At 48.8% G+C, this 23360-nt stretch overlaps 1 protein-coding gene across 1 annotated transcript; it reads left to right on the top strand.

Annotated features, from left to right (window-relative positions):
- Positions 1-428: 428 nt before the first annotated feature.
- Positions 429-22126, top strand: ANKLE2 (ankyrin repeat and LEM domain containing 2). The gene is made up of 13 exons (XM_019631949.1): positions 429-632; positions 6535-7017; positions 9573-9767; positions 10909-11102; positions 11175-11363; positions 13861-13983; positions 15570-15636; positions 16898-17061; positions 17875-17981; positions 18618-18784; positions 19069-19693; positions 19963-20094; positions 20517-22126. Exons 1-13 carry the CDS (start codon positions 482-484, stop codon positions 20737-20739), a joined length of 2820 nt encoding a protein of 939 aa, XP_019487494.1. The 5' UTR covers positions 429-481; the 3' UTR covers positions 20740-22126.
- The last annotated feature ends 1234 nt before the right edge of the window (positions 22127-23360 follow it).

Raw genomic sequence — 23360 nt, 5'->3', positions numbered from 1 at the left:
GACGTTCTACGAGCACACGAGGCAGTCGGAGGTCTCCCGCTTTCTTCCGCTCGGAGAAGCTGCTCTAACATCCAAGCCGTCGGAAACGGGGCGGTCCGGAAGCATATCAGTTGGATCGTTTCCAGAGAAACGGGAGCGGCCTGTCCGCGACCCCCACGCGGCGCGCGGACCCCGCCCGTCCCGGACACGCCCCCGCTCCCGCCTCAGGACCCTGCGCCCCGGGCTGCCTGAGCCATTGCCTGACGGCACCCTCCGCCCGTCCCGCGCCGTGAGCGGTCAAGGCCGCAGCCGCGCTCCCTCGCCGGGCCTCCGGACGCAGTGGCGAGCACTCTGGCCCGCGCGTGCTGCTCCGGCCGCGCGCCGGCCTCTCCCAGGGGTCGGGCCATCAGGCAGTGGCGCGGGCAGCCCGGGGCGCGGGGTCCTGAGACGGGCGCGGGCCTCCTCAGAGGCGACGGCGGCAGCGGCCGGGCGGGTGGTGGCGATGCTGTGGCCGCAGCTGGCGGCGACGGAGTGGGCAGCGCTGGCCTGGGAGCTGCTGGGCGCCTCGGTGCTGCTGATTGCGGTGCGCTGGCTGGTGCGGCGGCTGGAGAAGCGGCCGCGGGTCCTGGGCCGGCCCGGGCCTCCCGCCCCAGGTAAGGCCCTCGCCCTCCCTGCCTCCGCGGCCTGGACCCCGCCCCCAGCCGAGTTGGGGGTTCCGGGCAAGGGCCTGCGGGAAAACCCAGGCGTCCTGAACGCGCGGACGGCGGGGGAGCTGTGAGTCGGGGGCCCGGGACCGCGTGTGCGGGCCGCCCGTTTGGCTTCTTTCCTCGAGCTCATCCGCTCCTGCCGCCCAGTCTCTCGTGTACGGGCCGTGGGCGCCCTTCACGTTGCTTCACGCCCTCGCCCGGAAGCCTGGTTTCCTCCCGCAGAATAGCCAGGGGCTCGTCACGTACTCTGACGGGAAGGTGACATGTTGTTATCAGAAAGCAAAATTTACGACCCTCTTGGGACTCGGGGCTGAAGGGTCCTTAGGGACGACGTAATCCTCGCGTCCTGGCCGCCACCTCTCATCCCGTAAGAAAGTGTTAGGTGGCGCCTTCAGCAACATGCCGCTTTGTCCAATCACACTGTCAGCGCGGCCGGAAGACTCAGGGCCGGGCAGACAGACGCAGGGCTGTGGCCACCGGGCACCGGGCTGACGTGAGAGTTGGAGTGGCTTTTTCATTAAAAACCTCTTTTAGAACTTGAGCTCTTGATTTTGAAGTCAGCTTAGACTTATAAAAAAAAAAAAACAGTACTAACCAAAGATGATCAACATCACCAGCCAGTAGCGAAATACGAGTTAAACCTACAGTGAGACACCGGGACACTCCTATTAGCGTGACTAAAATGGGAAGGACCGGCATTACCGAGTGCGGAGCAACTGGGTCGCACCCGCTGCCCGTGGAAATGTTAAAGGTGCAGCCACTCTGGAAATCAGGCAGTTTCTCAAAAGATTATACCTGCACTGCACTTCTAGAGAAATGAGAACTCCCTTTCTCTCAAACCCGTATACGAATTTTATAACTTTATTCGTAATTGCCAAAAACTGGACACTGCCCGAGTGTCTCTTGAGGGGTGAATGGCTAAAAGAAGTGGCATGTTATACCGCGCGCGGGCTGCCACTCACAGTGGGACAAAACCGTTGGTCACTCAGCAACTTGCAAGTGTGTGAGTGCATTCACGCGACATCCTCGAAGTGAAAGTGCAGCTTCTGAGGACAAGTCAGTGTTGCCAGGGGCTGGGGACGGTGGAGAGGAGGTTGGATATTACTGGAAAGGTGCAGCAAGAGGGACATCTTGGTGGTGGTGGGACAGTTCAGGAATTGATTATGGATCTGTGTGGGTGATAAACAGGCATGAAATTGTGTACAAAGACACAAGAAGAGAGCGACTGCAGAAACTGGTGAGGCCCGGGGGCTCGTTCATTGTGCTGTGACATCACGTCCTGGTTGGATCACGCACTACTGTGTGTAAGGTGTCACCATTGAGGAAAGCCGAGAAAAGCCGGGTGAGGGGTCCACAGGACCGCTGTACTGTTTTTCAACTTCTTGTGTTTATAATTATTTCAAAGTAAAAGAGTTCAAGAAATCCTTTATACCATTCACTTAGATTCCCCAATGTTAGTATCTTATACAATCACACCACAGGCAGGGGGACCGACAAGTGTCATCCAGTCTGCAGACCTAAATGTCTCCTACCTTTATTTTTGTCTCTATCAATCAGTCAGTCCGGGTCACGCAGACACTTCTAATTCTAGTCCAGGGGTCAGGAAACCATGGCCTGCAGACCGTATCCGACCCCCACTATTTTTCTGCATAAGATCTTACTGGAACACAGCCACAATCTCATCTGTAGCTGTTCTTGAGCGTTTGAGAGGCGTCATGACTTTCATAGCCTCAGAATTTACTCTCTGGCCCTTACAAAGTTTGCTGGCCCATTCTAGCCTTCCCCCCTCCTTATTTGTAACTTCCTTCTCTGTCAATGAGGAACCTGGCTTTCATGAGCCACAGTTTATCTAATTATTTGCTGTATCTCAGAGTGCACATAAAATGGCTTCAGAGCTGCTAGCCTGTCCATTGTGAAAACACACCTACCAACTAGAGAACAGCGTTTGTGTACCCTTCCTTTTGTTTTTGTCCTTAGTATGTAGTCACATATTATTGTTTTTAGTTACTAGGTTAGTTCTCCCCGGCTTATATTACTATCTTGTAATACAGTTGAGCTCTTTGTTTGGGTTTGTATTCCACTTAGGGGGTGACGACATTCTCTCATCTTATTGTTTATTTACCTATTTTTTGAGTATGTGAATTACAAATATGTTTCTAAAAGTCAGAACATAAAGTTATATTCTGAAATGCTGCTCTCCCCTGCCCCGGGGCCTCTGTCCAGTCTCCCTGTCCATTTCCAACCCACCTGCAGGTAACCAGTCTCATTAGTTTCTGCTTCATCCCTTGTTTCTTCTGCACAGGTGATCGCATACTTGTACAATATATTGTATTCAGAATATTAGCAACAGAGTGCACTTTCTTGTTTTTATTCAGGTTGACTTTCTAGCATCGTGTATTCTACAGGATTAATAAGCTTATATTCCCTCACAGCTTATTGGCTGTTACATTTGTGGATGATTTGTCGGCGCCAAACACTGGAACAGGCTTTGCATGCATTTATCTAATTCTCATTGCAGCCTAAGAAGTAGAGCTATTGTGTCCATTTTATAGAGGAGGAAACTGAGGCTTAGAATTTACATAACTTGCCTAAGTTCACACAGTTAGTGATATACGATGTAATGTAATTGTTCTATTTAGGGTTCCCCTTCAAACTAGCCGATGTTAAAAAGGTAGCTTTAGGATAAGGAAACAGGGATAGTATGAAAAATAAAATACCATCAGGTATAGAATCAGTTTCTCTCTCTATTCCCAGCATCTGCCCCAGTCATCCCCACCCCTCAGCCTTTGCCTGGCATGTGGCTTTGAGCTGCTCTCTGCCTTTCCTGTCGGTTCCTCATTAAAGAGCCACCTCTGTTACTCCTGTGTCCATGTAGGCAGAGAATCCACTTAGGTGCTCTCCGCCCAAGGTGGGATCCTGTGCTCAGTAGGCTGCCCCTTTCAAGTTCTTCAGCAGCTTTAGAGGGGGCTGTGCAATGCATTCATTGTTTATAGGACTGTTATCTCCTTTGTAAATAAATAACCAATTTTGAAATTTTGGAGTTGGGCGGGGGGAGGTGGCATCATAAAAAGTGTTTTTTAAAAAGAAATACACAAAAATAGGATAACATAATGAACCCCTTGTACCCATCATCCATCTACAAAACGGCATTAATTTCTGAATCTTGTTTTATCTGCCACTGGCCCCTCTCTTTTGCTCTCCTACTGGAGTCATTTAAAGGCAATCCTGGATGTCCTATCATTTCATCTGTAAACACCTCTTGAAACTATCTACTCCTTGGTTTCAATGACATGGTAACATGCCCTGTTTTTTCTTTATCTGTCTTTTAATCATTGGTATTACTCAGATTCCATTTGAGGCTCGCTCACTGTCTTCATGTGTTCCTTGTTTTTCTAGTTTTTAAACACTTTTTTTTTCTTTTTTCTTTTTTAGATTTTATTGGGGAATCAGGGAAGGGGAGCCAGACAAGTTGCTGTCCTTTTGTTCTTTAGTCTAGTTGTAGAGGATGTCGCTTCACTGGCCCATGTTGGTATTATGATCATTGCACTCCTCCCGGGTAAGGCAGATTGGTCGCTTGCCACTGGACGGCCGCTCACGGTGGCTCACGGCAGCTCAGGCCGGCTGGCGGCCACTCACAGTAGCTTATGGCAGCCCAGTGCAGCCCCACTGCAGCCTACACTGTCGCCTCATGGCAGTGAGCTCCAGGTCGAGCTGTTGTTCACCATCTTAGCTTAGAGGGCACAGCATCACTGACCCATGTGGGATTTGACCCGGCAACCCTGCTGCTCAGAGCTTGCACTCCCAAGCCAACTCTTAACCAATGAGCCACTCGGCCGGCCCCTGTTTCTCTAGTTTTGTCTTTTGATATCATAACCACCATCTCTGTACTAATGATTCCCAGATCTGTTCTTCCCACTCTGAACTTTGTGTCTTTTAAATCTCAGATTTGAGCCTACTTGGCATGCTGTGGATGCTTCTGATGCTCAGTACCTGAATCTCCATCTGCTCTATCTCCAGTACTGCCTGCTTCAGGTGCAACCACTTCCTAGGCACCTAGACTGCAAACCTAGGTGTTACCCTCGACGGCCTGCCCTCAGCCCTCCTATGGCATCGAATCCATCTGCCTTTAAAACCTCCTGTTATCTGAGCCCTTGTCTGCAGCCCTGTTATTCAGGAGTGCTCTGTGCCCATCGTTTCTTACCGTCTCCTCTGATGCTAGCTGACGACGCTTAAATCTATGCTCCAAAGACTTAACTGCTGTTTCTCAAAATACGTTGATTAACGCTCCAGTTCAGGGCCGGCTCAGTGGCTCAGTTGGTTAAGAGCTCACTCAAGAGTTTGAGCTCTGAGCAACAGCGGTTCAATGCCCGGCCAGAGCTGAGCTACCGCTGAGCTGCCAAAAGGTGGCACGATGGCTCAGCTAAAAAAAAGCAAAACAAAACAAAAAACTCCAGTTCATATCCATTTATAAAATGGGGCGCTGTTGTCACTATTAAATGACTTCATATGTGTAGAGTGCTTCAGACAGAATCAGGGACAAACCGTGAGCCATTTGTTGCTGGGATTAGCAAAATGACTGCCAGAACTCTGTGGTGCTTTTGGTTTAAATCTGCATAACTTCCCATCACTTAGGGAATAAAGTGCAGTGTCTGTGGGATAAATTTCTGCAGTTGGAGTTTTGATGGAAATTGCCCAGTTGCTTTGGGATTTGTTTCAAATTACACTCCCAACTGGCAACAAATGAATGAGCCTGTTCCCCAGTGCACTCACCTACCTAGAATGGCAGTGTGATCCTATCACGTATATTTCTAGGTCATAAGATTCTTATCCAAATTAACCAGAAACTGCTTATCTTAGTTTTGTTCATATTATGACAGATTTGGAAACAAAAACTTGTGAAAATTCTCATAGGGAGTTAATAGACTCCAGAGAATATGGAGAAACACTGGCTTGAAATGAAACTTTGAAGCCAGCTTTTTTGCTCTTTCCTCCCTTCCTCCCTTCCTCCCTTCCTCCCTTCCTCCCTTCCTCCCTTCCTTCCTTCCTTCCAATAGGAGAAGGTGGATGATTCTCAGAGACACTTCTAAGAGTTGTGAAATTCTAAGCATCTAGAGTCTCCCTCCCAGGAACCAGGGCCAAAGGCCAGCCAAGTTCCTTATTATACAGCAGTATCTGAAGAAGTGAGAACAGATATTTGCCCAGTTTGTGACACCTGAAACTGGAACACACCTCTGTAGTAGTAGCCTAGTGATCTCCATTATACTAAAAATTGGAACAGGTTACATTTGAATGTATGCTTACAGAAGGATTACCATCTGTTGAAAATCTAACTTTTTTTTAATTGATAAAGTAGTCCTTAAAACCTGGCTTATGTTCGTTTGAGCCAAATATTTACATAAATCGTGTTGTCGGTGGGGTTATAAACTACATATTTTTTGGTATTTTAAAAGCTCTGTAATTTTGACTAAAAAGTTTTTTGGGGGGTATTTCTTTGGGAATTGGGAATTTTAGATAGGTTATTTATTACTCATACTGCTGAGTGAAAGGAAATACAAACCTATGAAGTGAGACTTGGTGAGATGGAGGGATTGATAATATGTTTGTTATTAGAATTGTAAAATATTTTAGTAACTTAGTTGCTGTTTTGAATTTTAGCACTTGAGTTAAGGTATTAGCTCTAGTTCAAGTTTACAATGTTGCAGATATAGGTTAATGTCCTTTTGCATATTGTTTATGTCCAACAGGAAAATCTTGTTTCTAATTGTTACGTAAAAGTTATCTTAAAAAAGAAATTAAAAAAAAGGTGTACTTATTGTCATCAGATTGATTTTTATTGTTTTGGGCTTAGGTGAAATGACAATGGATGCCATCTTGGCTCGACTGAAACTCCTGAATCCAGATGACCTTAGAGAAGAGATTGTCAAAGCCGGATTGAAATGTGGGCCTATTACCTCAACCACAAGGTTCATTTTTGAGAAAAAATTGGCTCAGGCGTTACTAGAGCATAGAACATTGCCTTCACCCCCTCCCGACCAGGACACCACAGGGGCCTCCGCTCTCAGCCAGGACACACACAGGACTTTGAAGTCTGTGGTAGGGAGCCCGGCTCCACAGGTCAGCTTTTCTCAAGACAGAGGTTTGGGCTATGGCGTGGGCATGAATCCTCCACAGGAGGATGACCTGAGCTCACAGACCTGCCCACTGCCCTTCAGTGGTGCAGCTGGAGTCGGCGGCCACCAAGCCGTGGTGAGGGCCTCTACGGAGCCTCCTCTGTACTACGGGGTGTGCCCAGCATACGAGGACTCCCCAGCGAGAAACGGTAATGTGACAGGTGCGTGGTGTTTCTTATAGGGGACAACAGGGGTAAGACGATTTTCAAAATCCCAAACAACACAGAAGACATAATAATTTAATCACCATAATTATATCACCCCAAACTAATCGCTGTTGTCCTTTTTGTATAGAACTCCCCTAAAAAAATTTTTTAACCTATATATAAGGGGTTTTTTTTACAATTAAGGAAATTGGATTGTACGAGATATACTTCACTTACAAATATTTATTGGCTGGCTACCATTTGCTAATCATCTCCCTCTTTTTATTTCTTTTTGTGTTTGATGCAAATGGCCCATGAACATATAAGTAATTTTCAACATCAAAGAATTGCAGTTTGAAGCAAGACTAAAATAGCATTGAAAAGAATTAATGAAAACTTGATGTTGATTTAGGATATCAGAAATTGCACAGTCATTATTACTGTGTATCATTTGTGATGGCCCCCCAGAATAGGAGATTAGCATGTTACAATGTTATGTATCATGAGTAGAATGGAATATTATTTAACCATGAGAACTTTTTAAAGATTTAGTGACACTGGAAATGGTCGTGATGCAATTTCTTTTTTTTTTTTTTAATCTTTATTATTATAAAAGTAGCTTTTTGTAAAAAAAAAAAAAAAAAAAAAGTATATATTGGGCCGGCCAAGTGGCTCAGTTGGTTAAGAGCTCACTCAAGAGTTTGAGCTCTGAGCAACAGCAGTTCAATGCCTGGCACAAGCTGAGCTGCCCCTGAGCTTCCAAAAGGTGGCAGGACGGCTCAGCTAAAAAAAAAAGAAAGTATATATATTTACTGTATATAAAGTAAATGTGGAATTTCATTTCTCCTCTCCACTCAAATCTTACTAGAAGTAACCACTTAATAACTGCTTTTCTGTATGTACAGAGGGTGCCCAAAAAATGTATATACATTTTAAGAAAGGAAAACTATATTAAAATTGTAATAATATATACCAATAACAAAAGATGACTACAAGTCACGTGTATACATTTTTTTGGCACCCCTGGTATGTATGTGTACATTTTTTATTTTAATATAAATGGTAAGTAGACATATCAGGTCAAAAGGTATACATTATTAAAACTTTGAAAGCTACTGCCCTCCCCAAGGTATTAGCATTCATTATGTCTGAGGCAGTAACTTTTCCAGTCTTTCTGCAGCATAATATTGAACTCTATCTAAAAAGGGAAAACAGGTACCTTGTTTCTGTCCATCAATCATAGTGCATGTTATTGAACTTCCCTTTATGTTGCTTGAATAAGAGAAACCTAGATCTTGTTTTAGGTCAATTACCTTTTTTATATGGTTAGACTCAATTTATATTTATTTGATAAATTGTTCGGTCATATCTATTGACTATTTTTATTAGGCAATGGCTATTACCATTCTTCTGTTATATTGGTTAAAAATTTTCCCCCCACCTGTCATTTATTTTTTATGTATTTTTTTTTAGATTTTTTTGGGGGGGAATTGGGGGAGGGGGACAGCATTGGGGAATCGGGGAAGGGGAACAGACAAGTTGCTGTCCTTTTGTTCTGCAGTCTAGTTGTGGAGGACAGTCGCTTCACTGGCCCATATTGGCATCATCATTGTGCTCTTTCCGGGTGAGGCAGTCGCTCGCCGGCCATTGGAGGCCGCTCATGGCAGCTCATGCCGGCTGCCAGCTGTTCACGCTGGCTACCAGCCACTCACGGTAGCTCATGGCAGCCCACTGCAGCAGGGGCTGCAGCTTATGCTGGTGCCGGTGACTCACGGCAGCCCAGCTCCAGGTTGAGCTGTTGTTCACCATCTTAGCTGTAGAGGGCGCAGCATCACTGGTCCTCATGTGGGATCTGAACCGGGGCCCTGCTGCTCTGAGCTGGCGTCCCAAGCCAACTCTTAAGCAACTCGGTCGGCCCACAACTTTAATATTTTTATGTATAACCTCTGTTATATAAGTTCTGTACTTAAAACTTCTGTTCTTTTTCTTTATTTCTTTCTGGGTTTCTTGGCATGCTTAAAAAGGCATTCCCCCCCAAAAGTATGTTTAAAATTTTTTTACATTGTTTTGCTAGTACTTTCATAGTTTGTTTTTTTTTAAAGCTGAGCCATCCTGCCACCAGTTGGCAGCTCACGGGCTGCTCAGCTCGGGCCGGACATTGAACCGCTGTTGCTCAGAGCTCAAACTCTTGAGCGAGCTCTTAACCAACTGAGCCACTCAGTCGGCCCCTTTCAGAGTTTTTTAACTTGATTTTTATATTTTATTTAGTTGATTAATTCATGAATTTTATTTTTTAGTATGGAAGAGTATCCTTGGATATGAAATTACACACGTATAAAATACATATCATGTTATTTATAGCAACACACGTTGACGATTAAGCTCATTATGTTCTTTTGCTAGTTAAGGCCGGCTTTCTTCAAGATGAAAAATCTGAAATATTAATATGAGAGACAAACCAGACAACAGGGTACAGTTGATTACTGGTAAACACAGGCCCTCAGGAGCGAATCTGTCACGCTGGCTCCCATCACTCATCTTTGTTTTCCCTTTGGTACTTTCCCATGCAGAAAGGATTCATGTTTATGAAGATAAAAAGGAAGCATTGCAAGCTGTCAGAATGATCAAAGGATCCCGGTTTAAAGCTTTTTCAAGTAGAGAAGATGCTGAGAAATTTGCTAGAGGAATCTGTGATTATTTCCCTTCTCCAAGCAAAACCTCGTTACCACTGTCTCCTGTGAAAGCAGCACCACTCTTCAGCAATGGTGCGTTAAAAAGTGACTAGCTGTTCACATTTTGGCATTACTGTCACGTTAACCCACACGTTTTGTGCTCTCTTTCCTGATATCTGGTAGTTTGTTTACTCTGCCTTTGAGAGAAGTCCAGTTAGTTTGCCAGGAAGTGAGAGCCCAGGCCAGGGAGCAGCGGGAAGAGATTGGGTTGTTGGGCTGGTCTAAGGGGTGGGGACCAGGGACCATGAGGGTGGAGGCAGTGGGGACTGAGTGGGCCAGGCAGCTCCTCTGGGCCTGAAGTTTATGAGGCCGTGGAAAAGCAAAAGGACCACCCTCGACCCCTTCTGCTCTGCACTGTCTTCCTTTCCACACTGCCTGTTGGGTTCAGGGGCTTTTTTTATGCTGAGCCCAGTCTATTTCCCACCTGAAGCTATGCCTCCTTCTAGGCCTGTGGCACCTGCTTTAACCAGACAACCCTGCAAATGTCAGGCTCGCCTGCAGGAGCCATCCAGTCAGAAAACTGACCACACCCCTCCCTGCTCAGACTTGGTCTTGGGAGGCGGCGTCTGTCGGCAGCACTGTCAGGCCTCAGTCCGGTCCCCTCTTGGAGCTCACAGTTGTCCTGCTTCCCAGGCCGGCTGAGGTCCCAGAAGAAGGCCATCTCCTTGTGGCATCTGGCCATCCGTCGAGAGGCCCATCTGCTTCCTTTCCTCTGTTCCCTAACTTGGCCTTACACTGGTGCTTCTTACATGGAAACCGGAATGATTTCAAACAGTTACAGATTTCCCTTTTGGCAGTTTGTGAAAATTTCCCTCAAGAACATCTCTTTGAGCCATTCTCAGGTGTTGTAATGAAACCCACAAGCCACTTTGCTTTGCTGCCTTTATGCGAATGCTCCATGCTCTTCCAACACCTCTGGGAATGTTGGTCGCCGTGTGCCTTTGTTAGTCCTCCACCTGCCTGCCCAATCAGGTCTTTCTGCCATGTGCCACTGCCGTAGGCTACGGCATTGTCATTTTGCTGTGTGCTGTCAATTTTTTGTGTTTCTCACTTGCTGCTCCCAGCTAGTTCGTGAGCGCCTGGGAGAGAATTTTGTCCTCAGTGGAGCATGTAGAGGGCGATGAGAAAGTGTGTGTGAAATTAAGTGTTTTTCATTTCTGTCTGTCAATGTCAGATGGTTTGTACTCACCTGAGTCAGAAACAGCCAACAAAGAGCGAGCGAACAGTTACAAAAATCCTCGTACACAAGACCTCACTGCCAAACTGCGGAAAGCTGTGGAGAAGGGAGACGCAGACACCTTTTCGGAGCTTGTCTGGAGCAATCCCCGGTATCTGATTGGTTCTGGGGACAATCCAACCATCGTGCAGGTAAGCTTGCTTCCCGTTGTTAGCGGTGGGTCTGGGGCGCACAGGTGAAGCTCAAACCCCGCTTTCCTGCAGGAGGGCTGCAGGTACAATGTCATGCATGTCGCTGCGAAGGAGAACCAGGCTTCCATCTGCCAGCTGACCCTTGAGACGCTGGAAGACCCCACATTCATGCGCCTCATGTACCCAGACGATGCCCCGGATATGCTGTACAAGCGCATCTGTTACATCCTTGACCTGTACCTGAACACACCTGACAGGGTGGTGAGTGCGCCCTCTTCTCTTTCTTGGTGGAAGTGATGGCCAGTCCCATTGTTCAGACAAGACCTGTGTCCCGCTGCCTGAGTGTTCCTGGGTCCCTGCACTGTGTCTGTGCGGGCAGGGTCAGGGAGGACACATGCGTTCACTGAGCTCAGAGAGCTTAGAAAAATGGCTGAAAACAAGACCCGTTCATGTGAGAGTCCCGCCCCACCAGACAAGTGGGCGGTGCTGCTCCCAGGAAAGTTCCCTCTCTCCTCTGTCAGGACGGGTCAGTGCCAAAACCTACAGAGACGAAAGTAAACAAGGTTTTGGTGCCTTTGATCCTGGTGTTCTGTGTTTGTTTTTGTTTTTTTTAAATTAACATTGCAGTAGGAAGATTTCCTGTGGGTTAAAATTTCAAAGGGATGATTTTTAATGGTGCATAAGGTGTAGGTAAAGATCCTTGAGCCACAAGAGTTTTATATATTTATATGAGGGAAAACCCAATAATAGCTTATAGTCAAGAATTGTAAATTCTCTGCAAAATGTAGGAGTGTGGAAAGTTATGGTTGGTAGGAGAAGGACCAAAAGCATAGTGGAGTGGGGCATGATTTATTATTTCATAATACGTGTCGAGTATGATGCATTGAACTGCAGAGTTGGAAAGCAAGAATAACTTATAACAAGACACAAAAGGAGTGGAGATCATTTGCCCCAGCTAGCAAAATTATAGCAAGGGATCAAAAGAAAACTGATGACATGTAAGCAATAGTACGTGTTCAATAGGACAGAAGGAGCAAAGGCAAAGTGTATCAGGTGGACTAAGGGTGGGCAGGCTGACTGACCTGGGCAGTACAAGCAGCAAGTTTCACTCGGGGGGTGTAACACAGATCTGTGCCCTACAGGAAGTGTGCATACGTACATCCACAACAGCACTTAGTAATTCTTGAAATTAGATGTGGTAGGTCACATTCTCTGATCGCAACCCACTAAGCGGGGATCAGCATGCTGTCCACAAGTACTTGGGCTCTGTAGAAAGCGCAGGGGCTCACCAGCGAGGGTGGCAGGGCTGGGCCAGCCAGGAACATCAGAAGAACCCAGAGCCTGCTGTCTGTGGGAACAAAAGTTCCTGGCAGGAATGAGGGGAGGTTGGGGTCAAGTTAGCAGAGCTCGGAGCAGGGTAGAGATGGACGGATGTTCTGTGGCGTGTGGGAGGGGTGGCCAGAAGGAAGCAGGCATGTTGAGGACCCTTTGAGGTCTGACACTCCGAACGCCCAGTGACAATAGCCGACCTGATGTGCAGGCCTGGCAGGGGGTCGGACAGTTACTGGAGTGTGGGCCACAGGGCGATAGTCGTTGCAGGTAGGACGTCAGTCAACAAAGGCCTGGTCCAGGGAATGCACTAGAACAGGGCTGGCAGAGGCCAGCCTGTTTCTGTAAATGCATCTTTACTGGGACAGCTGTACTCGTTCTTTGTCTGTTGTCTGCGACTGCAGAGAAGGGCAGAGAGGTGGTTGTGGCAGAGACTGGATGACCTGCAAAGCCGACGTGTTTCTTGCCTGGCCCTTAACTGAAAAAGTTTGCTGAGCCCAGACCTTTCCAGGTTGCCGTGGGAAGTGGCATGAAGTGGTGAGATGGCCCTGGACAGTGTGGAATGGGGGATAAGAGCTGACTTGAGGATATTTGCTTGCACAAGACCCCTGGGCTCACCTACCACGTGGACTGGAGCTGGGAGTGTGGGCGCAGGAGCGAGGCCCATTAGGAGTCATAGTAACCCTGAGCTAGAAGCTCGGGGCAGCAGCCGTGGTATGTGGAGGGAGCTGGAACCTGGTAATCACAGGGGGACTGCAGGTCCATGTTCTGCTCTGTAGATGTGAGTGGGCTCCATTGTGGATGGGCTGTATTTGAGCCTGTGGCCATCTGGGTGGGGATGCCCAGAGGTGGTTGGCTTCACAGCTCTCGGGCTCGAGGGCACTGTTACCCTCAGGCCTACTGGTCTGTAGGCAGCAGTTAAAGGTGCAGCTGTGGGGAGCCCAGGGAAGACACCACCAGGGGCAAGTGAGCACTGAGAAGCACTGTGCAGTCAGCAGCGGGGTTTATGGTGGGATTAGCTGCCAGAGAGTCTCCTCTGAGTACAGCCCAATATCATAGACTGCTTTATTCTGGATGTTGCCTTCATCTGTTTATTTCACCTTTTGTGCATTAATTATAAGACAGTGTACCAGGCCCTGAATTGTTAAACTACTGTTTACTGAGCAGGTATCACGCCCCAGCTCGGGTGTAAGCTCCCGACTGGACCTGGGCACCCAGGCACTAGATACACAGGGCTCCAGCCCTGGCATCAAGTGGATATGTGGCAGCATGTCAATTACAGTTCAGTTATAGAAATACTGTCTTCTTATGGTCTTTTGTCTTTGAGGGTTTTGTTTGTTTTTCTAAATACCTGTTTTCATTGTAAAGCAACCTTGTGAAGCAAAAGAGTATAAATAAGAAATAAGTGTTCTTCCTCTGCACCTCTCAGGGCTACGACACACCGTTGCATTTTGCTTGTAAGTTTGGGAATGCAGACGTGGTCAACGTGCTCTCTTCACACCCTTTCATTGTAAAACGCCCACAGAACAAATATGATAAAACACCTGAAGATGTAAGTACCTATTAAAATGCCATTCCTATATATTGTTAGAAATGAAAAGTACATAAAATTACAGTCTGTGATCTCAGCCACGGTGACGTCATGAGTAACTGTGACTGTGTTTGCCTCATGGGCACACCTTAGAACCCTGACTGCTGAGTCAGACGTGCTCTGTGGAGCCAGGATGGGATGAGCTGTCCTAGCTTGCTGATTTTGTTTCCCTGAAGCTGGTGGTCAGTTGTTGTCAGCTGCTCACAGTCTTTTATCAAGTTCCCTCTTACATACCTCAGGTTACCAGGGTCAGAGAGAACAGAGGAGATGCGGGTGGTGGTGATGACGAGGGTGGTAATGCTGAACACAGCTGATACGTGCAGCTCAGTGTGCACCAGGCACTGGCCTGACCCCCTCCTGTGTATTCTCATCTGACCCATACGAGACTTAGGAAGCAGGCTTGTCATGATCATTTGGCAGCTGAGCCATATGCGCCCTAGTGAGGGCAGAGGTGCGTCTGTGCCTGTAAGGTGGAACGGGACGTGGACCTGACCATGCATTAGAGCTGTTAGCTGACCTGGACCTGCCAACCCTTTGGAAAGGCTGTAAGGATCCTATTCTGGTAGTGAATTCCTCCTCCTAGTTGCTATGGTTTCTATGGAAAATTTAGAATATACATAAAAGAATAAAATTCAGACAGGTCTACAACTTAGAAATTACTCTTATTTTGAATATCTCTGACACAGCTTTTTATGTGCATATGTATGTACATTTTTTTCTATATAAAATCCTATTTGGTAACATTTTAAAAGCACTTGACATCTCTCAATCAGTTACTAACTTAAAAAATACTTTAGTTGCTCTATTCACAGGGCACACTATACAATTGTATTGCAGTTTGTTTCTCACAGGCTGGCCAGAGATGGTAATTTCTTGGTTCCTTATTTGGAGGTTATTAGCTTTTTATTGTTTAGCAAAAATGTTTTTGTCACTACAATTCTTCAGGGGCTTACAAAGATGATTCCTGTAGTTGCAAAAAGGAAACATTGGTGTTTACACTAGATAGGCGTTCTATTTCCACCCAACCAAACAACAGGCTCCCAGGCAGTGGAACTCAGAACTGAACATTGTGAGCATGCCTGGTGTCTCTTATCTGACTTGATAGTACACTTTGAGGTTTCTTTTCCTTGCAGAAAATTAGAAAATGTAGAGTAAAATGAAAGAAAATAAAAGTCACCCATATTCTCAGAGTTTTTCTCGTTGTCCTGGCCCCTTAAGCTGTCACAACACATTCTAGAAGGTTGTACTGTTCAACACACGTTTTTGATTGTTGGCTTTATGAAATATTCAGTATTAGATCCTATGCTTGTTTTGTTGACTTTAAAACTTGCTTTAACAGGCCGGCCAAGTGACTCAGTTGGTTAAGAGCTCGCTCAAGAGTGTGAACTCTGAGCAACAGGGTCGCCAGTTCGATTCCCGGCCCGAGCTGAGCTGCCAACAGGTGGCAGGATGGCTCAGCTAAAAATAAAATAAAATAAAACTTGCTTTATAAAATTTTAAGAAAATATGATAAATTAAGATTGTGTTCACTGTTTTTTTTAAAATAGGTTATTTGTGAAAGAAGCAAAAATAAATCTTTGGAACTGAAGGAGCGGATTAGAGAATATTTAAAGGGTAAGGTGGGGAATTGGTACCTGGAATGTGGTGTCCGTCGTTGGGAAGGTCCTGGACAGTGTCCAAGCCTGGCTGCATTCTGGAAATGAAGCCCAGGGTTCCCGGGAACTCCCACTGGAAGCCACTCTCAGGGTCACCCTTTGTTTCCTGAACTCTCTGCTCGAGTTCCCCCCATTTTCATATAATCCCTTCTTTGATACCTCGAGCTTTTGTGAGAGACCAGGTTGCCTTCCTTTTAACTGGTGCTTAAAGCCTCACCACCCCTTAACCTCTACAGGCCTCTCATGCCGCAGGTGTGTCTGATACCTTCTCAGGTAGAAGCGAGTGGAGGTCTGCTCCGTCCGCCCTTTCAGCATCAGGGCCCGCCCCCTGCCTGGCCCTGGCCCTTCTTGGCCCAGCCGGGCTGCCCCTCCCTCAGCTCCCTGGGCAGTCCCCACTCCTGCAGCCTTGCCAGCCTTGAACCTCGTCGCTTTAGATGAAGAGTGGAAAAGCCTGCTCAGCATTTCAAGTCCATGCCCTGTCGGGACAGGCCTTCCTGCTCAGGCCTGTGGGGGTCCGCTTCCATTTTTCGGGGCCTCATTCCTCTGGCCAGGAGCTTGTGGGACTTGGAGACACTCAAAGGCTTGTCTTTCCTTCGCTCTTGGTTTCCCTTCTGATCTCGATCCCCGTGGGTCTCCATTTGAAGGAGTCAGGAAGGAGTCAGCAGATGCTGCTGCCACCGCTGCTTTTGTAAATAAAGCTTTATTGGCACATGGCAGCCACAGCCGTCTGTGGACACATTGTCTCTGGGCACTTCCTGCTGCACCTTCCCTTGTGACCTCACTGCACTCCCTTTGTCCTTCCCAGATTCCAGGTCTGTTTCCAGTGTGTATTCAGTGACAGAATTGTATCTGACAAAACAAATAGGGCATTGGGAAGGGCTGGAGGTTAAAACGTAACTTCTTTTTAACATTTCTCAAGCTCTCACTTGCGCCAGTCTTGTTCACACAGGCCCGGCCTCCATCCTGTAGTACCTGTGGGCGTGAGGAGGTATTTGTTGCTCCCCCTTCCCTCCTTTTTTTCCCCAGCAGAGGAAGACTGGGGGCCCATTCAGTGGGTCCTTTACTCCTGAGCGGATGTGACTTTTTTATTAGTGTCACGGAGTCGCTTGCAAAGCCCCTGATGCAAAGCTCTGGCTGGTTACTGGGTGCCCAGCACATCCGCGGAGGCGAGGAGCCGCTGAAGCAGATACGTTCAGCCCTGGTGTGTCCCCTCCTCCCAGGTCACTACTACGTGCCGCTCCTGAGAGCAGAGGACACGTCTTCTCCGGTGATCGGGGAGCTGTGGTCTTCAGACCAGACGGCTGAGGCCTCTCATGGTAGAGGCGGCCCCAGAGACCCCATCCTGACCCTGAGAGCCTTCGCAGGACCCCTGAGTCCGGCCAAGGTGAGTTGCTGTGGAAGCCTCTGGAACCAGCTCCTGGCTGCCCCCACTAGAAGCACTAGGTGTCCAGCCTCTTCCTTTGTGGTTGGTCTTAGTGAGTAGGTCTCATGGGTCCCCAAGGAGTTAGTGCCCAGGCTTCTGAATGCTTGCTGGAGAAATGAGTGTCTCGACTCTGTTCCTCACTTGCTAGCTGGGGTGGATGTGGTGCTGAGCCCACACTGCAGAGAAGCGACGTTCACCTGGGCTGACCCTTCCCATGCCATCGTCACCTGGCTCTCCTGTCAGTGTCAGTGGCCCTCTTCACAGGGCATTGCCAGTATAGTGAGGCTGACCTCTCTACAATTCTTGGACTTGTATTGTCAGTAGGAAATTTCCATTTGCAAATTTTGAAGTTTGCCTTCTGGACTGAGGTATTTTATACCTGTCTGTAATCTTTCCTTCTGTTGAAAAAAATGCTAAATAGTTATCTGCAGCTATAAAAAAAGACTCCAAAAACAAGGGATATCAGTTAGGATTAGATGTTGCATAAAACATAAAAACTCTAGGAAGAGTGACTTAAAAACCACTTATTTTACCTTGTGTGATGGGACAGTGACTGGAGACCCTCTGGGTGTCAGTTTTGACCCCACAGGCTAGCTGCTCATCCCTTCTCACCTGGGTCAGAATGCAGCCTATGGTCTCTCAGCTTCAAGGCAGGTGGGCGCGTTTCCCAGGTGTATTAGGAGGAGGGAGACGTGGGGAGGCATCCAGGTGGCTCTTCACAGTTACCTGGCAACTTGGCTGCAGTGCATAGCTCAGCACACCTTCTCCTCATAGGCAGAAGATTTCCGCAGACTCTGGAAGACCCCGCCTCGAAAGAAAGCAGACTTCTTTCACAATGTCAGGAAATCGGATCCAGAAAGAGGCATTGAGAGAGTGGGAAGGTACTGACAGGGCTGGGCAGGGAAATCGTGTCACGTGCTGTGTGTTTGTGTGTTGGCTGGGGGTGGGAGCGCTAATTACAGGTGCCTCAGAATACTGCCTTCTCATCAAGGTCTAATTCCTTGCAAACATCCATGCTGCAGCCCCTCTGCAAGGGGAGGGCACGTGTGGCCTGTGTCTGAGGGATGTTACAGTGTTTCCCGTGAGCAAGGAGGAAATAGAACACAAGAAATTTCTAGTAAGAAAACTCCCCAGAAAGTGTATTTTCCATACTCACTGAATGTTCTAGAACATCTCAGAATAATGCACCCAGTTTCAGGTTTACAGCTTGAACCTGAGAAGGACTTCACCGCCAGTTTGATGCCACTCTTATTAAAGCAGAGGTCCGTGGCTGGGACAGTGCTTTGTTTGGGCCACTTCCTTGCTGGTGATGGCTCCCTCCATCATAACCGCTCCACGAGCACACTGCTCGGCCTCACCCTTTGGAGGTGGGGTGGAGGCAGGGGTACTCGTTTAGCCCCCAGTTCAGGATAAATAAAATTGTACCCAAGGTTTCAGCATTAAATGGCTGTTTCTGTGTGAGCAGCTGAGTTTGTGCTCCAGTGTTCTGGCTGACTGCTCGTGTTATGTCCTTACAGGGAGCTGGCACACGACCTGGGCTACCCCTGGGTGGAGTACTGGGACTTCCTGGGCTGCTTCGTAGATCTGGCCTCCCAGGAGGGTCTGCAGAAACTGGAGGACTATCTCACGCAGCTGGAAGTGGGCAGGAAAGCCCAACAGGACACAGGAGACGACTCTGCCTATGGTAAGGACGTACGGGGTTTCTGCGTTTGTGGACCGGGCCCCGGCGTGTGCCTGCCCATGACCTTGGCTTCCTTGCCATCGCCCTGCCTTTTAGGGAGTGGAGCTGGGTCTGGAGGCTGTGTTTTTGAAGGTCCTGCATGTCCTCCCCAGGGCGACGCGGCTGGTTTGCTGTCTTGAGTCAGGCGGGGGCTTCCATGAGACGTGTGCTGATGGCGGGGCTTTGCTGAGGGTGCAGCCGTGAGGCCTGTCATCCTCAGCCCTGAAGAGCTGCTCTCTTCCTCACAGGCTGTGCTGGGAAGGACAGCAGCTCCATCTCTGTGAGGGCCTTTCCAGCCGAAGGTGATGACATGAGCTTGGAAGAGATAAAAAACCGGCAGAACGCAGCTCGAAACGCCCAGCCCACGGTTGGAGCTCCCAGAGACGCAGGCTGCCACAGCCTTCCCTTCATAGAAGCCTCGGCACCAACCAGTCCCCCCAGCAGCAAAAATGGGTTCTGCAGCCCCCTGAGTAGCGGCAAAACCCTAGGTGGGAAAAGACCAGAGGCCCCAAGCCGGGAAGGAGTCCTCCTGTCACCTGTCTGCGGCTTGACTGTTGAGTTCAATAAACTCAATATGCAGAACCTAGAAAGTAGCTTTTCTAAGACACCAAATAAAAGTATGAAAAGTAGAGGTGAGGAGGTCCTGAGATCAAGAATGGATACAGTGGAAAGAGACTTGTTAGAACCTCCAGATGCTGACAAATGCGGAAATCACCAGATAAGGACGGAAAGTGACATGTCGGCGGGAATTGCTCGAATGTGCCTGTGTCCCAACAGTCCAGGGCACAAGGCCCAGCATGGCTGCAGTTCTGCGTCCCAGAAGCCTTCAGTCCCCACTACAAGGGAGCCTGTCCAGGGGCTCTTTCTTTCTGGGTATGAATTGGGGGCGTGAGCTCACGGGTGACACCGTTCTGCCCTTTCACATCAGGGCGGGTGCTGGAGACACTCTCCCTGGGCTCTGTGTGTCCTCTGCTGCCTTCACCTTGGCAGCCTGGCAGCTGGTGCTTGACGTGGCAGTGACGTGCCAGCGATGACATGTGTCTGCTCGCAGTTCTGTCCTGTGCTTGGCTCTTGAGTTGAGAATGCAGTGGGGTGAGAAGTCTGTTTTTAATCACAAGTGTTTCCTTTTCTACACCTTGTAGAGAGGAGCCGACAAAACTGGATCGAGATGTGTTGGCAGCTCTGGAGTGTGCAGACCTGGACCCTGGCCGGTACCCAGCCGTGCACAGATGGAAGAGCGCCATCCTGTGTTACTCACCCTCCAACAGGCAGAGGTACAGTGGGCTCCGGGGACTGTCGCTCACAGGTGGTTGGTCGCTAGCTTCCAGAGGCCCATTCTGATTCCTGGGACGTGGTAGTTCACCTAGGAAGCTGGCACACCTGTTAGCAAGGCTCACGTGGAGATGCTCCGATGTGTGGTCGTGGCTGGCGGCACCCTGAGCAGAGGGGGTGCTGCAGAAAGCTTAGGGGTGCAGGACGGGGCACCCTGGGGATTTCCAGTTAGGGTCACACAGATTCCCATGGAGACGCAGATGAGTCTTCATTCTCAGGGCTCCCGGTTCTGAGGCTCTGGGGCCTCTTCTCCGAGCTGCAGTGGCCCCTCAGGGCTCAGGAGTAGGGGCCCAAGCCCCCCACCCCCATGACCTGTGAGCCTGCCTCACCACCTGTGCTGACAGACCTTTTTTGCTTTCCTCAGTTGGCCAAGCCCCGCGATAAAAGGGAAGTTGACAACCCAGCTGCCGGATCTTGGGTGCCCTCAGAGCTGCAGCCCAGGGAGAGGCGGTCCTTCTGCGGGCAGCCCCCGGAAGCCCAGCCCTGCCCCGCATTCCCCCGGCCCAGGCAGCCCTGGGCGCTACAGCCCCGCAAACGGGGGCCACCTGCGCAGGATGGTGCGCCTGGCCCAGCTCGCGGCCTTGTAGGGCGGGCGCACTGCTGGGCTCGCTCGCTTCTAAAGAAAGAGGGTAATATGTTTGTTGCTAAAATGCACCAAAAAAAAAATCTGAATAACTTATTAATCCTCATTTTGAGAGTAAAAGAATTTTAGAAAATACAAATGTTCTGTATAAAATTGAGAGTTCTGGTTTTGGGAGAAGCTGATGAAAGTTAACTCAGACACGTTCTGCAGACTGTCGCTGTGGCAACAACAGACGTGAGTGCACGTGTGACAGATGGGGTCCGAGCACCTGTGCTCGCCACGAAGTTCACGTGGATGCCCGAGATGGGCTTGGTTGTGTGTGCGGCAGGCAGCCCAGCTCTGCAGACCGCATTGTGTGCCAGCTCCCTCTTCTGGGGAGAGTCTCGAGCTCCCCAGTTTCTAGTGAAAAACCCTCTTCCCCTTGCCATTCGATGCCTTCTGGTGAGACCAGCTGCTGAGGCGGTGTTGGCAGTTAGGGAGCCTCGGCTGTCCTGGACTCGCAGCGACATTTTTAATTTGGTCGTTAAAAACATTCAGATTTGTGATCAGAAGATCAAACTAGCTTTTCTCTTGGAAAACATCTTGTAGCTGCAGGGGTCATGCCATCAGGGAGGTGTCTGTCTCACAGTGACCTAACTCACCTGCCAGGGTCATGGTCAGAGCACGGCCTGTCACCTGGTCCCTGGCTCTGAGATTGTCCCATGTTTTAGAATTCATTTCAGTTGGGTCTCCTTACAAACGAGTGTCCTGTTTTAGTACAGAGAGCAGAGGTTTACTTTTGGCAGGTTTCAATTGGGCTCAGGTCCTGGAGTGCGGTTGTTTGGCGTCCCCTGGGCAGTAGCCTTGCAGGGTCTGCACAGAGCGTGGGGACCCTGTGCCACCACGGCTGATCCCCCAGAGCCAAGCCATGTGCCAAGGGCTAGTTCCTTTCCAGGTGCTTGAGACTGCTGCTGACGAGCGGCACCCGGAGCGCCCCTGTGTTGCAGCCAACGGAACAGGCTGTGCTGCTGCAGGCTGCAGTGCCTTGTGTGGGTCCATGACTCCTGGACTTGCTTTCTGAGGATATACAGTGACACGAAGTAGGCGTGAGCGTCCTTGTCATTTGTAAAAATTCTCGCGATAACGAGAGACAGGTCAGGAATATTAGAATCAAGATTTAGATTTTAAAATTCTAAATAAAGGTTCTTACCCAAGGTGTTTTCACTTGTAGTGCAGCCAGCAATCTAGATATGACAGAAGATACATTCTATTATAAAAACCAGTGGCATTTTAAAAAGGCATCTTTGTTCTGAAATCAGAATATATTCACAGTGCTCTTTTTTTCTAGACTCATACCCTACTGCTGTATATTGTAAATATTCAGATGGCAATTAAAAGTGGTTTTGCCCTGATTTTGCGATCTGCTGTTCTGTTTTCTGGCGTTTCAGGCCTTGACTGTTTCTCCATTTGTTTCTGTCAGGCGGCCCTGGTCCTGGTGATGTTTGTTCTTTTTAAAACCACTTAATGAAGTATTCTTAAAGTCAATGGTAATGCTTCTAAGATTTCAGGACCTCTCACCTGTAAGCGGGCAGATGCCCTTTCTGGTCAAGTCTTAGGCAGTGTTTTGGTGAAACAGTGCGTTCCTGAGTGTCTGTGTGCTGGTTGTGGCCCCTTCACCCCTAACAGCTGTGAAAACCTATCTGGAATCAGTGAAACCAGCACTGATGTCATGCCTGCCCTTTGAGGTGGGGAGCCTGTCAGTGACGTAACAAGTGGCGTGTGATTCCTTCAGCTTGAAAGGTGCTGTGGACCACTGTGCAGGGTGCTATGCCCCCCGTTTCTGTGGGTTAGGTGGGCGCCATGTGGCAAGGCCCACAGACCAGTCTTGAGTAGCTATGGGGTGTTTCCAGAAGCTTTCACAGCCTTCAGAGGAAGTCCCAGTGGTGGGAGAACTGCCTGTTGGGTGTGGCTTTAAACATAGGTTCTCCATTCATTGCTGTCCTGTCTCCTGAGCCAAGCTCGCTCACTGGGCTGTTTAGGGCACATGCTTTTCCTGTCTTTCACTGACTGACATTTTGCATATGTGCAGACACCCAGACGTTTTCTCAGGCTTACAGGTTGCACTACGTTCCTTTCTCAACGGCCTCAAAAGTATTTTGGAATAAACAGCTCGGGTGCCCTTATGTGATGTGGCTTCCTGCTGTGCCCTCTTGTTTCTGCCAACTTAGGCTATTGTGACCCACATTTCAGAAGTCTTTGGTCACCTGTCCCACCTCTGAATGCTTTCTGTTACGGTGTCACTGGCCAGTGACTGACCCCATCCAAACAGCCTCAGCTGTGTCCCCCTGGGTGGGGTCGGCTCGGGTTTCTAAAACACTGCCGTTCTCAAAGGTCAAGTGTAAAGGGCAGAAGTGCCACTGAAAAGACAGGTCTGCAGACAGGACAGCGAGGCAGCTGGGAAGCCCTCGTGGGGACAGGGAAGAGGACCCATGGCCTCTGCCTTCAGGCCTCGTAGGCCTGGGAGTGCAGGGCTCGGCTGCATGGGATGAGGCCGTGTTTCCCTTCGCTTCCTGCCTCATCCCCACTGAGGTCAACCATGAGTGCCGCCTGGGATTCTGTGGTTTCAGAAGTTGGCACAGGTCATAG

The sequence above is a fragment of the Hipposideros armiger genome, unplaced genomic scaffold (assembly GCF_001890085.2).
Source record: "Hipposideros armiger isolate ML-2016 unplaced genomic scaffold, ASM189008v1 scaffold_1055, whole genome shotgun sequence".
NCBI lineage: Eukaryota > Metazoa > Chordata > Mammalia > Chiroptera > Hipposideridae > Hipposideros > Hipposideros armiger.
This window is presented reverse-complemented; position numbering and strand designations above follow the sequence as displayed.